The sequence below is a fragment of the Leptodactylus fuscus genome, chromosome 3 (assembly GCF_031893055.1).
Source record: "Leptodactylus fuscus isolate aLepFus1 chromosome 3, aLepFus1.hap2, whole genome shotgun sequence".
In the NCBI taxonomy this organism is placed as follows: Eukaryota; Metazoa; Chordata; class Amphibia; order Anura; family Leptodactylidae; genus Leptodactylus; species Leptodactylus fuscus.
The window spans coordinates 34,460,067-34,475,084 of NC_134267.1; the positions used below are offsets into that span (position 1 = coordinate 34,460,067).

A 15,018-nucleotide genomic window follows, 5' to 3' on the forward strand; every position below is an offset into this window, starting at 1 on the left:
ATGGACAGAGAAGTATTTTTCATGACATAACCCTAATAGTAAGTATACTGGATATAGAAACGCTCTATAAAGAGTTCAGGCTCTATATCTGGGAGGGTGTACAAGGAGAGCGTATACAGAGGATCAAAGTTCTGGCATTTACAGTCCATTTAAGCTCTGCAAATAGAAGGATGGCAGAACAATTTCATTATAGTCAATTAAACACATACAGTTAATGAAGAATCAAGTCTCATCTTCCCGAACAGCAACAAACATCCTGCACGGACTTTGTGCGCTTATAAATTTACTACAGGTCAATCTCATTTCACTTCACGGTATAATGTTGCCCCTTTTTGGTGTATGTGCAGTAGATAGAAATAATGTGCTATATTACCTCCTTCGCCTGCCTTATTTTGTATCCTGAAACTTGTGCTGTAGCCTTATGCTCAAAGCTACTAAAGTGTATACAATCCATCGGTGACATTATATACCGCTGGAAAGAAGACAGTGCGCTGAATTCAGTGGCGTGTGAGCTTTGGCGGTATCATATTAGTACTGTTAGTATCAGCACTGATATCCCTCCACTGTCAGAAGGGTGGACCTATCAGCCTAGCGTCATCACTGTGCTGTCAGAAATGCTCCCCCACCCCCAGACACTATTCTTCTGTAGCCTTGCAGTGGGGTGAGGTGGCGTTCGTCATAGCCCAGTAATGACACTAGACTGAAAGCTCCGCCCTTCTGACAGTGGAGGGATATCGGTGATGAAACAGTATCAAAATCTATGGCACCCAGACGCATATTGGCAAAGCTGACAATGCACTGAATTTAGAGCACGGTCAGAGATTTGAGGTATTACATACCGACAGAAAGCAGAGAACAGGAAAGGTCCTCTGTAAAAAAAATAAAAAATAAAAATACTTCACACTCAAGCTGAAAAATGCTATGCAAGTCAGAACCTGGAGGCCATGTTTTCTTGCCGTCTATTCCCTCATATCCTGCTCACTTAGGGTAAAGCTCTAATCTGTTACAGGTTAACTACACTGCTTATAGGGAATCTGAAGTAGTCTGGGACACACCCCCTGTCTCAAGTAAGTTACTGTGTAAGTAGCCATTTTCTTGTGGAGTATGCGCAGTCGGATTTGCCCAAGGCCCAATGGCAGAGCCGACTGCGCATGCCTAGAAAAATGAAACCCAGGACAGAAGATGACGCAGGGAGAGGCCGTTCCAGAAGATGGAGTCAGCGCTGGAGAGTTCTCTCACAGCATTGGGGACACCCCCAGTGCTGTTTGAGCGCTGGGGCCCGCCCCCAGTGCTGCAAGAGAACTCATTTGCATAGCGAAGAAAACCTGGATTTTTACCGAACGGCAGTGCAGAGAAGACATCTAAAAGGTAGGAGAAGAATAGCCTTTCTTAAAGCTATTCCTATGAGTTCATCAGAAAAAAAGGGTATCCAATGATAAGATCCCTTTAAATGATATCAAGAAAAACTACAATTTATCCTGCAATAAACAAGTTGTTGCATAGAAGCTACAGAAAAGAATAAAAAAATTCTGGGTTTTAAAAGGCAAGAATTAAAAAAAAAAAAAAAATGAGAATAAAAAACTGACTTTAGTGCTATGGGATTAAGTGTCACTCACAAGATTGTCACTGCAGGTCACCCATAAAACTGACAAGACAATAGTCGGCTATATGCTAGCACATGATTGAATGTTAGTGTTAAATCAATGCTACAAAATAACTGAGCCCTGGCGGCGGGCCGAATTTATGAAGGAACAACATCGTGCCTCCAAGGACTTAAAGCGTCCAGCACTTACAGAAGTGGAAAATCATCATAACCTGGAAATTTGGAAGAAACATTTTGTGGTTAATAAACAGAAGTGACTGTTTCTAAAATCATTCAAGTCAACGGTACAGAGGGAGAATATTTGTTTCTATTGTTCACAGAGCGCCATCTACTGGTCACAAAGGAGAATGGTGGCCATATACGTAAGTAAACAGAACTGTACTGTACACTATGTTTCAATTCTTATTATTTGGGGACCAGAGCCGTATAGAGGGTCTGTGCTCATTCATATATACACTATATGTGGAACATGTACAAGAGCTCACATGACACCTCGTTCTTCTAATTTGGCATCAATATGGAACTGGTCTCCTCCCCCCCCCCCCCCCCGCTCCCCATTTTGAATCGAAAACAGCTTCCCCTCTAATGGGTAGACTTTCTATAAGATTTTGGAGTGTGGCTTGGGGGAAGTTTTGTCTATTCATCCACAAGAGCATTTGCGAAGCTGGATGAGGTCTGGATTACAATCTCCATTCTAGTTCATCCCAAAAGTGTATGATGGGGTTTAGGTCAAGGCTCTGTATGGGCCAGGCAAGTTCTTGCATAACAAACTCCCCCGACCATGCCTTTATGAACCCTTTGTGCACTGGGGCCCAGTCAAGCTGGAACAGAAGAGACCCTTCCCCAAACTGTTCCCATATCATTGGATGCATGCAATAGTCCAAAAGGTCTGCTGAAGGGTTATAAGACTGGGACTTCCGATTTGTGAAGAACCCCCCAATTGGTGCAAGAAAGGGAGATTTATGAAGAATGGAATACAATACACCAGTCTTAATAAATGTGCCCCAGAGAGTGCAAGGAAAGTCTATGCACTTCCATCTAGATGTTATTGCTGATGAGTCAGACATCAAGAAACTTTCCTTATTGTGTTGATTTCTCTTTTTTGATCTCAGGGATCTTTTTAGCTGCATCATACCCTGTATAGACAGTCCAGTGTCCCTGGATATCCTATATTATGTTCACTTGGGCGTTTCTCAGCTATTTGTTTGATATTTTACAGTTACTTCTGGCAGAATTACTTGTAAAGAAACCAGCAGTAGTAATAATGGATGGGAGGGGGGGGTTAGAATTTTGTGTTTTGTACAAACAGAAATGCTAAATGTGCTTTATCCATAATAGGATTAGTAGATGCAGGAGGGTAACTAATAGGACACCACATATGAAGGCTTAGGGTATGTTCACATAGAATGTTTTTACAAACATACTTTCCCATTAATTTCAAAGGGAGTCATTAGCATAGAGGAAAAAACAAGTGCCATGGCCTATCTTTAGGCGGATTCCACCTTGCAAACCCCATGGAAATAAATGGGAGGCAGAAAAAAACCAAAACACTAGCATTTTTTTTTTTGGAGTAGTGTTTCCAAAAACACTACTGGTTTTTCTATCCTCCCATTTATTTCAGCTTGCTTTACAAGGTGGCATTCATCTGAAGATGGGTCCTGATGCTTCCCTCCTCTAGCTAAAAAAAAAAAAAAATAGCTAGAGGAAAAAAAAAAATCTACCTGCAAAAAACTAAGTGTGAACCTACCCTTATGCAGAGAACAGACTGCCCAGTAACACCTTGCATACGAAAACTCAGGGACCTTTTAAAGAGACCCTATCATTAAAACTCTTTTTTTTTTTAATGCGTACCACGTAGGAATAGCCTTAAGAAAGGCTAATCGTCTGCTATCTTTAGATGTCTTCTCTGGGCCGCCGTTCGGTATAGAATCCGGTTTTCGTCAGTATGCAAATGGATCTCTTGCAGCACTGGGGGCGGTCCCAATGCTGTGAGAGAACTCTCCAGAGTCGCCTCCATCTTCTTCAGGAATGTCCTCTTCTTCGGGGGTTGGCTTCAAACTTCTAGGCCTCGGGCAAAGTCGACTGCGCATGCCCGCGGGTTACAAGAAAATGGCTGCTTACACAGAATTGTAAGCGGCCATTTTCTTGTGGCCGGCAGGCACGCACAGTTGGCTGGCAGGCATGCACAGTTGGCTGTCCAAGGTCTAGAAGTTTAAAGCCACTGCCGGAAGAAGACCCGTTCCTGAAGAAGATGGAGGCGGCGCTGGAGAGTTCTCTCACAGCATTGGGGACGCCCCCAGGGCTGCGAGAGAACTCATTTGCATACCGACGAAAACCGTATTATATACCGAATGGCAGCCCAGAGAAAACATCTAAAGGTAGGAGACGAATAGCCTTTCTTAAAGCTATTCCTACGTTGTACCCAGAAAAAAAAAAAAAAAAAGTTTTAATGATAGGGTCCCTTTAAGTACAGTTTGTCCTGCAGAAAACAAGCTCTCATACAGCTATAGGTATAATATAGGACGATCTCGAAGAAAAAGAAATTGAAGATTTCTCTGCAGTAGGAACGGGTTAAGAAAGGATGGAGTGAACAATGGTAATAGTACATGTACGCACAAGAAGAGGCAAAGCGCATATATTCTAATTATTTATCCTAATAAAAGGCTTAGACGTGATGGACTGTGAAGTTTCGCATAAATGATGCACAGACTTTATACAGCCCTCTGTCATCACAATAAGAAACGATAGCCTCGCCGCTAACAAACAACGAAGCGGCTTTATGTTCTGTATTTTCCTCGGCTCCATCTTATAATTATATTTTCATCAGCAGAGGTGTTTTTAGGACAAACAAACAAGTCTATCAAGACTAAATAGGGATCTTAGTTATAATTTGCTTATAATGACCCAAGATATTACACTATGCCGAGATAGAAAACACTAGGAATTTATTCACAATGAAGAACGGGACGCGCAAAAACAACAAACAAATGAAGATGGGTTTCTGGGTATAATATTATAATAAAGGCCTACGAGTCTGGCCAATAAATGTCAGTAACACTCTGTGTATTTAATAGAGAAGTATGGCTGCAGTATTCTTAGGCCTCATGCCCAAGATACATATAAGGAGGGAGAAGGAGTCTTTGTGGCTCCTAAGAGGTCTTAACACTTAGTGTCCCCAAGCATTAGCACCAGGCAGTGGTGTAACTAAAGTCTTGTGGGCCCCGGTGCAATCTTTTTCCGGGGCCCCGCTACCTCATCCCTACAGTGAATTCTTGATAGTGATGGTTACGGGTGCTAAGGAGTTTAATCCGCCTTAGGCAGAGTTCACACGGGGTTTTTTAGGCTGGATTTTGACACGGAATCTGCATCAGAACCCAGCGCAAATAACCACCTCCCATTGAAATCAATGGGTTCCTTTTTCCGCGAGCGGTTTGCTGCCACTCCCAGAAAAAAGAAGCAACATGTTCTTTCTTCAGGCGGATACCGCAGCCGGACGTCTGCCTGAAGACACTCCCTCCCAACTAGGCCTAATCCGGAACGGAGTGTCGCAACTGGAAGCCGATGCACTGCACTGGCATCCAATTGCTTCTACCCGTTTTTTTTGGTCCGGAATCTGAGGCGGCCTCCGTGTCAAATTCCGGACCAAAAAACATCATCTGAACTCAGTCTTAGTGTGGTTAGGGTAATCCGTGGGTCTCCTTGGCTTATGGGCCAGATGGAAGCTGCAATCTCAATACTGGTGCCAGTGCTTATCAGCCCCCTAAGGGTATGTTCACACAATTTTTTGGCAGCGGAAAAAATCTGCTTCAGGAATTAGGAAATGGTTTTTTGAAACTGTTTTTCACATGATGTGTTTTTTGGAGCATTTTTTTTGAAGAGTGTTCAGTTTTTGTGGTTTTTATTTTTTGCTCCAGCACATTATATGGACCTGGAAACGTCTCTTTGAAAAACGCTAGTGGTTTTTCCCCCTCCCATTGACGGCAATGGTTTTTCCAGGCTAGCGGGTCCCCTTGAAATGAATGGGAGGTGTTTTTGCAGGCAAAAAACTCTGCGAGAACTAGCCCTTAGGCTCCTGAGCCCCGATGTGATTGCAAACCCTCAAGTTACGCCCCTGCCGCCAGGTTTCCACTGTATAGAATAGTGAGACCAGCAGTTATGGCATCTGCACTGCTGATCAGATGAATAGATGAGTTGTAGTGTTCAAGCAGACAGTGCTCCCTCTTCTTTCAACCGTGATGCCAGTCATAGGTCACATAGCCTACACAATGTACAGCACTGCGCCTGGTAGTCAAAAAAGAAACCAAAGCACTTGCCTGAGTAAGGTGGCTCCTTTAAAAAGGTAATGGTGGGGTGTCTTCAATGAGACTCTGTAGTATGAGATCAGCCTAAATGCCGACAACCTATCCTATACGTCATAGCATCATAAAACATCTGGGGGGCCCAAAAACCTCTTTAAGTGGGCCATACAAATGACATTAATGTTGGTGAAACTTCAACAAGAGCGGCCGGATGGGTAGTATACTTGGTGTGAACCAATTTCATCTACTTCATCTTATTCTTTTTAACTCCCATAAACACTTGCCGAGCACAGCCATTGTAATCTGCTCCCATGAAATAAAAATGGCAAGTATTTCCATTACATTTTCAGGTCCGGCATTTGCACACGGCATAAACAGCTTTGTCCTGTAGAAGTCACATACATACAGTTCAAAGGGGTTGTCAGCAGTTCTGACCCCTCAAAACCGCTGACTGTTCTGTGCCAAGGGCAGGGAGGGCAGCATCACACCTGGGGTCAAAGAGGTTGAATGCCCAATATGGCCATGATTTAATGCTGCCAGCGGTGTAATCTCAAGTGCCCAGGACTCGGCTCCTTCAGGTGTATCCCCTGCCCCCCTTGCTGCCATACTAGAGATGTTACATGGTAAGCATAGTGTAGAGCAGGGATAGGGAACCTTTGGCTCTCCAGCTGCTGTGAAATTACAACTCCCAACATGCTCCATTCACTTCCATGGGAGTTCCAAGAACAGCAGAGCAAGTATGCATGCTGGGAGTTGTAGTTTTGCAACAGCTGGAGAGCCGTACATTCCCTACCCCTGGTGTAGAGGACCTGGAGCACTGAATATGAAGGACCTGTCTCCTGGACACTAGCAATGGCAGAACCAGGGGCCAAGTGACCTGCATGACCATCCGAACAGTAAAGTTTAATCTGTTCTTCCTATCCGTTATCATTGTCAGTACTGTTGAGGGGGTCAAAACTACGGCAAGACCCCTTTATTCTGCAGATACAAGTCTGAGTAAATACTTCCCCGATTATTTCATGTTCTTTCCTCCATTCATATAATAACAGTTTGGGGTCTTGGCTTACATAAAGAGACAATCTCAGAGCAGATTTCTCTTCAAAGCAGTTCTCTGTAGCTTTATCTTCCTCAAGCAGAAACTTCACAAAGAAAGTATAGCTTTAGATCAACAGGACAACAAAAGAAAGAAGCTCCTGAAAGAAAATCCCAGTGAACAGGGCGTCCGTTCTACTAACTTAAAGAAGACCTTCCACCACCTCCAGTAAGTAAACTACTTTTCATCATTTAATAGTCGCTGATCCACTGTAGAATTTTTTCTGTAGCCCACACCATTCCTGAGCAATCAATGCTGTTAGTTTTGGTGCCCGATATGCTATTTAGTCTCTGTACTGCTAGGAGGGTGGTGTCAGGCAGGAGCAGACAAGGGGTGTAATTCTAAGTTCTGGCACTGGCTGCCTCTGATGGAAGCTCAGAGTCATACACCCCTGCCTGACACCGCCCTTCTGACATTACAGAGCTTACATAGCACATCAGGCACCAAAATCAACTGCACTTGCTGCCAAGTTAAAATTATTCAGTTGATGTAGAGGCAAAGAATTACCACCAGTGTTTGTCAACGGTGTAAGAGGAAGTGGCATGTTCCATGGTGGCCCGTGCAAACGGCCTGTAATGCTGGCTCTTCTGTGCTCTTGAATATACTGCCTTCCCAATAGAACTAGCTGCCTGTCTACACCGGTGTGTCCTCCTGTCTTATTCGGAATTAGTGTTCTCACCTGCAACCTTCCTCCTGCCAATCTCTGTCTGTATGTACAGCTGAACAACGTGCTTTGTTACTCCTCTGATCTGATGCATGCATACTTTTGTTTTGTCTCTGTCTGCAGCGTTAACTTTATGTTCATGTCTATTTCTCCTACCTGTTACCTGTTGGCCTTTGGCTTATGCCCTTACTACCCATGGTCTTTGCTCTCCGTCTCTGCTACCATCTGATTCCTGTGTTAGGTCCAGCTTACGTCAAATGTATAACCTGTTATTTCTGCCTCTTTTTAGCCTGTGCACCTATCTGTTTCAGGAAGTAGTAGCCTGCCAAACTCCCAGCATCCCCCATATAAGAGGGGTTAAAGGTTTAACAGCAGGAAGTCTGCTTAGACAATAACCTTAGAACTGGCGCTAAGCAAAATGGGCACAATCTGCTGCCCATTACACTACCACTAGAATATATGTAAGGTTAGGAAACACTGGGATTGGATCTTTTGACTAGAGCCGCTGGAGAAGGTAAACCAGCAGAGTATTGTCCTTTTAGTGCAGACTTGTGACAGAATGGGACTTACAGTGGTTTTTTAGTAATATGGAGAAGGTAAGTATGAAGGATACCGCCTTACCAAAGCCGCTTTGGCACACCTACAAATTACCCTCCTGTCTTACTTTCCACTCGCACCCCTCAAGTGTGCCCAGGTCTTATAGGATAATATGAACCGAGCTTTATAAATTTTAGTTATTTATTAACCCGAGTGAGTCGGTACTAGTCACTGACTATACAGAAATACATATCAGTGGATGACAAGCAAATACAGATAAAAGTACAATACAATACATAAAATAAAATAAGAATAAAAGATAGAAAAGAAACAATGCCAAAACGAATCTCTGAAGCCTGCCTCCTAGGCTTCAGGGCGCATGTTTTAGTCAGAAAGAGTTCCTAATAGAGATGAGCGAACACTGTTCAGATCAGCCGATCCGAACAGCACGCACCCATAGAAATGAATGGAAGCACCTGTGACACCAGCCGGCCGCCGGCAAAGTCAGCGTCGCAGGTGCTTCCATTCATTTCTATGGGTGCGTGCTGTTCGGATCGGCTGATCCGAACAGTGTTCGCTCATCTCTAGTTCCTAAGTCTCCTCACATGGCTTCCAGAAGTAGAACTGCCTCAGTCTCCTCAGGGTGGACCATTTTCTTCTCCCCAGTCTCCTCCCAGAATTATGTCATAAGGAATAGAAGCCCAATTCGCCATTCTTGAAACCAAATAACTAAGAACAGTCTTAATTCCCAGATGATCATGCTGTCAGGCCAGTGGTATGATGAGGTTTATGGCGAGCTCCCCATCGTGTATACACCAAGGATGACACCCCAAACACCTTTGGGTTCTGATTTATGTCCCTGCTCCCACCACTAGCGAGTTTGGGCTTTGAACATTTGTTTCCATCTTGCCCACCTGAGGGTTTTAATGGTACAACTGTGGCATGTTCTCATGGGCAAATATTATCAGAAAATGACTTTTCCCAATGATGGAGCCCCTTTAAGAAATTTCATGAGAAATCCATTTACCACTTCACAATCTGATCTGAATAAATATAATTTTATGAGTTGTGCACAAAATCTCCATATTTAACAGTGGAAAGATTGTATCTTCTGCTTTTCACAAGAGGGATTCAAAATTTTGGTAAGCGGATGTCAAATGTTCCTTCCCCTCCCATGACTTACTGACTGTCAGCTGCTTAGGAAGTGCAATGGGGCTAATTCATCATTGTTTTTCCAGAAATCTGGCTTATAAGCCATTAGAAAAAAGCTGCCTTTTTTTGCATTGAGAATTTTTTACACAATAATTGTGGATTTCTTAGTGTTACACCCTGCCCGCCACTTTCTTCAAAGGAAACACGGTCATCAGTCTCATTCGATATATCATTTACGCCAATTTTCTGCATATAAAATATGATAATGATGATAATACTCTTTCCACCCCCTATTTCATGGCATCAGTACTTACCGCCTTAATGCGGAGCTTGTCATCCACTACCTCCAGTACAGCATGGTTCCTGGATACTCGCTTATCTGCAATCTATAGCAAATAACACATGTAGAAATCAGAAATTAAAAGCCTGGAAAGAGTAGGATAACAAAAATTCAGAAAACATTATTTCATGCAACACTATAAAAAGCTCAGGTACGGTAGCAAGAACAGTTCTTCAAAATTGTGAAATCACAAAGCACAGTAGAAGAAAAACAGCACTTAAAGGGGTTGTCCAGGCAAAATCAGCAGCTTCAGCGGAACTCCGGAAGAGACCTGGGAGAAGCCACCGGAGCAGATGAACCGGGAGGCGCTGGAGGACACCGCAGCACTGGGGACAAGTGAGTATGATTTTTTTTTTTTTTTCAATGACCCCGACTGATTTAAAAGTTAGAAGGGTTGTCCATTTTTGTCAGGACAACACCTTTAAAGGTATCCTATCATTAAAACTCAATTTTTTTTTCTCACTAACACGTAGGAATAGCCTTAAGAAAGGCTATTCTTCTTCTACCTTTAGATGTTTTCTCCGAGCCACCGTTCGGTAGAAATCCCAGTTTTCATCGGTATACAAATGAGTTCTCTCCAGCACCGCCTCCATCTTCTTCAGGAACGTCCTCTTCACACATCTTCTTCCGGCGCAGGCTTCAAACTTCTAGGCCTTGGGCAAAGCCGACTGCACATGCCCGCCGGCCACAAGAAAATGGCTGGTTACAAAGTATTGTAAGCGGCCATTATCTTGGGCCCTGCAGGCATGCACAGCCGGCTGCCCGAGGCCTATAAGTTTGAAGCCTCCACCAGAAGAAGACCTGTTCCTGAAGAAGATGGAGGCGGTGCTGGAGAGTTCTCTCGCAGCATTGGGGACGCCCCCAGTGCTGCGAGAGAACTCATTTGCATACGGACGGAAACTGGGATTTATACTGAACAGCGGCATGGAGAAGACATCTGAAGGAAGAAGAATAGCCTTTCTTAAGGCTATTCCGACGTGTTAGTGAGAAAAAATTGAGTTATAATGATAGGCTCCCTTTAAGTCAAATGAAAATTAGACAGTTGGTGCACTGGGGGTGGGGCCTTTAGCCCCTAAAGCACTACTCTTCCAGTATTACTGTACAATAGAAGGGTATATTCACCACATCCATGAGGTTGGTGATAACTTGCAGATCAGTGGGGGGTCCGACTGCTCAGACCCCCATTGATCAAAATAATAGGGGACTTTCCTCCCATGTTCTGAAGGGAGCTGTAGTCGGTCAGCATGCACACTGCTCCACCCATTTTAAAGGGAGGATCATTCTCCTGATCACTGGGGGTCTGAGCAGTCGGTCTGCCACCAATCTGCATATTATCCTGCTTTTGTGGGAAAACACCTTTAGGCCGCGGCGTAAGCGTAGCGGTAAAAACTGCGCTGCTTTACAGCCCCTGCAAGGGGAATGGGATTCCAGCTAATCCCATCAACACATTGCAGAAATATACACACAGCAGAAATACTATTTCCAAAACAATTGCATTTTTGGAAATCGCAGCGTACGAATTATTCCTACGGAAACGTTGGCGGTTTTCCTATAGGTATAATTGCAGCAGAAAATCCTGAGATGAAAATTCTGCGGACTTTCTGTGAAAAGCGCAGCAGGAAAAACTGTGATGCATTGCCGCCACGGTTTTTCCCATAGCGCTTTTTGGATGTGACCCGCTACGTGAGGCCTTAGCCTTAAAGAGGACCTTTCATCACTTGGGGCACATGGGGTTTTATATACCACTAGGAATATACAAGGAATGGCGACTATTTCATATCCGTTACTACATGACATGATTTTCTGTCATAAAGAAATAAACACATTCTATTTCCCGTTTCATAAATTAATCAATATGTAAATGATGATGAAATTCAGAGTAATATCCCGCTGGGCCACTTCAAATGCTGCAATATACAATATATCCGGGTGGCTGACGCTCCGGACGTCTCAGAAAATGACACCGCTGCGTAATCCATGCAGCCATTCACATGCAAACCCGGATCCCGAGCTGCTGGATATCTGCAATGTGAGGATTGCAGCCAAGACATCATTTCCATCATCTAGTAACCATGAAACGGTGACAGACCACAATCCCTTTCCTAGAGTCCTGCTGTCAAGGAAAATCTGACATTATACCTGTCACACCAAGACACAATGAATATTTTATTAACTCTCAACAGTCCAAATAACCATTTGGGGTGGACAAATAAACAAATATTATCTTGGAGGGTATAAGTATACCGATCCTAGGTGCTGGTAGGAATATAGCTACACTAGCTGCATGTTTTTGGTGTCGATTATCCATCTATATTCAGCAAATTGCTGCTGTCTATGGTTTGCCTGCTCCGGCATTTTGGCAGCTCTTAAGCTGTTCAGTTGCTGAACTTGTTCCTCGCACCGTGCCTGTGATTGCTCCAGCATCTCAGCAGCTTGCTGGGACTCCTTATAATGAGCGTGTTGTTGGCGTTGATGATCCGCCTGCTCTGGTGTTTTGGCAGCTGTCAAGCTGGGCTGCTGCTGAACTCATTCCTCGCACTATGCCCGTGATTGTGGCGGCATCTCAGCAGATCGCTAGCACCCCATATAATAAGTGTGTTGTTGGCGTTGATAATCCACCTGCTCCGGCATTTCGGCAGCGGTCAAGCTGGTCTGCTACTAAACTTGTTCCAAACACTGTGCCCATGATTGTGTCGGCGTCTCAGCAGCTCGCTGAGATGCCATATAATGAGCATGTTGTTGGCGCCGATGATCCCCGTCAGCTCCGCTTGAGAACTCTGTTGACTTCTGGGTACGTTGTCTTTGTTTTAGAATTTTGTGACAAATTAAATTTTCTTTTTCCCCGCATGTTTAAATGTAGCTAACTACCAATTTGGATTAAAGGCGTTTTCCCATCCAGTGTGTCAGCATGTTGCCTGGAGCAGATCAGATAATATGCAAATGTGTGTACAGAATGGACTGAGGGTTAGCTGAGTGTATACATAGAGAGATAACAGACCTGGGACCTGAGATAAGCTGCTGCAGGAGCAGTGTAATATAGTATGTGAACATAAATTCATAACAGTCGTGAATCCATGTCATTTAACGGGATAAAAACTAGCCGATGTGTTAATCGAGGTTACAATCTATCTATGTGCCAAAATTTCATTCAAATCCGTTCGGTGGTTTTTGCGTGATTGAGGAACAAACATCCAAACTTTGACATTTATAATATTAAGAAAGAATTAGAATATTAGAATAGAATTAGAAGGAAAGGATTGGAAGGATTAGAAGGATAGGATAAACATCAATGCAGATAAGGCTCTGACTTCATTTTTGCCTCTTTAAATGTCGGAAGTTTTTTCTTTTCCAGCTATACGTCCAGTATTTGCTACTGTATAGACATATGGTGGCCACAAATTCCGCATGTAACTGCTGAGGCCTCTAACTGATCAGCAACCCCACGTGTAACAGCTCTTCTCTTCTTCAAGTAATAGTGAACATAGTAGTGGAGCTCGGTTATCTGAAGCTGCGTCTTTTAGGCTACGATCACACCAGTGTCAGAGCCTCTGTAGGAGACTGTTTTAATGGCCACCTAAAATTGGCAAATATAAAAAGCTTTTTGCACATAACTTTCTCACCCTCTGATACCTGATGGAACCCAGTGTAGTCAATGTAGTATGAATCCTCTATTTTAGTGAGTCGCCTGTCCGTTGTCCTGGTCCTCTGACAGCCTGGTGCAGATGTGAACTTATCCTAACTTGAATAGGACCAGAGATGCTTCCAGTCCCCCAAAGTTAGGCTCGGTTCACATCTGCGTTCAGACCATTTTGTTGCCTTCTCTGTATTTTTCGTGCGGATACACACAAACCCCATTATAGATGATGGGGTCCATAGGTTTCCTAAGGTAATCGCTTTTTTATGTGGATTAGGTTTCCGTTTCTGAGGGTCCCCAAGTGGACTATCCGAAAGGAAACCCATGCACAAATGTGAACCAGGACTTTAGACAGATTAGCTGATCGTTGCGAGATCCAGTTGTTGGGTCCAATCAGATGCTGACAAACTATCCTTTCGATAGGTCATCAGTATAAAGAAAACACTTTAGAGGACAGAAAACCCCTTTAAAAGGCCAGAACCTCTTCATAAATCAGGTGCAGCTCATACCTGCCTGGCATAATGAAGTCTCCCCAAACACTAGAAGGAAGCTGGGGGACCATCTGCGCTGGATCCGTAGGGGATTTAAGTAGAGATGAGCGAACACTGTTCAGATCAGCCAATCCGAACAGCACGCACCCATAGAAATGAATGGAAGCACCTGGCACGCAGACTTTGCTGGAGGCCGGCCACTTAACCCCCTGCGTGCTGGCCGCTTCCATTCATTTCTATGGGAGCGTGCTGTGAGCAAGCTGTTCGGAACGGCTGTTCCGAACAGTGTTCGCTTATCTCTAGATTTAAGACATGAGCAGTGTTCTTTTAGTTATTGCAAAACATTTCTAGCTCATCCAACACTCCAGAACCGGACAAGCCCTTAAAGGGGTTGGCCACCTTCAGACCAATATTAAGAGACAAATGTTATTGATTGTACAATAAAAAGATATACAATTTTCCAATATACTTTCTGTATCAATTCCTGACGGTTTTCTAGATCTCTGCTTGCTGTCATTCATTCTGTCACTTCTAGTGGATAAAAGTCTGACCATGGTCATGTGATATACGCTCCATGGCCCCTTTAAATTACATATCAGCCTGTCTAGAATATTACAACCTATTTATAATCTATAGAAGTGATTTGGTTTGGATGGGGCTGTCTCACCACAGACAATATCTATGATATGGGATCCCCCCCCCCCGACAGGATTATTGACAACCTCTGAGCCATAACAATCAGCAGCTGACACCATCGCCACTACAATGGATGAGAATACACGGTCTACCATTCATCAGACAAGTCAGCACATGCCTGCAATACTCTACACACACCACATCCTGCAGCAAGGAGCGGGTCAATGCTCCACAATCTGCTGCTGCAGAACTACAACTCCCAGCATGCTCAGCACCTATAAGGTCCTGCTGGAAGTGACAACACTAGTACAGCGCTGCCATATATATGTCCGCGTCAGTATATAGAAGCCGGGCACGGCGCTCAGCACTTACTCCCAACAGGGGTCCTCTTCCTACGACAGTCTCCCCCACAGGAATACAGTGTCTCCCGCTGCCATCCGTGGCCTCCAGCTCATAGCCGGACATGTCACACTAGGATCAGCCCGCCAGTAACTATAGACACTCTGAAAACTCCCTCCACACTGCGTACACTGAGCGGCCGGCGCTTCCTGGTGTGTCACGTGGTAAAGG

At 44.1% G+C, this 15,018-nt stretch overlaps 1 protein-coding gene across 2 annotated transcripts in view; it reads right to left on the reverse strand.

The window, feature by feature from the left end:
* The window catches only part of APLF (aprataxin and PNKP like factor), a 511,700-nt gene that overhangs the window by 101,812 nt on the left and 394,870 nt on the right, over positions 1-15,018 (reverse strand). Inside the window, exons 2-3 of one of the 2 annotated variants that reach the window (XM_075267384.1) lie at positions 14,821-14,969; positions 9,662-9,733 (exon numbers count right to left, since the gene is read on the reverse strand). In XM_075267384.1, coding sequence (XP_075123485.1) covers positions 9,662-9,733; positions 14,821-14,913 — 165 coding nt within the window. In that variant the 5' untranslated portion in view covers positions 14,914-14,969. Of the gene's footprint in view, positions 1-9,661; positions 9,734-14,820 lie in introns of both variants that reach the window. The other variant, XM_075267383.1, reaches the window with a different exon arrangement.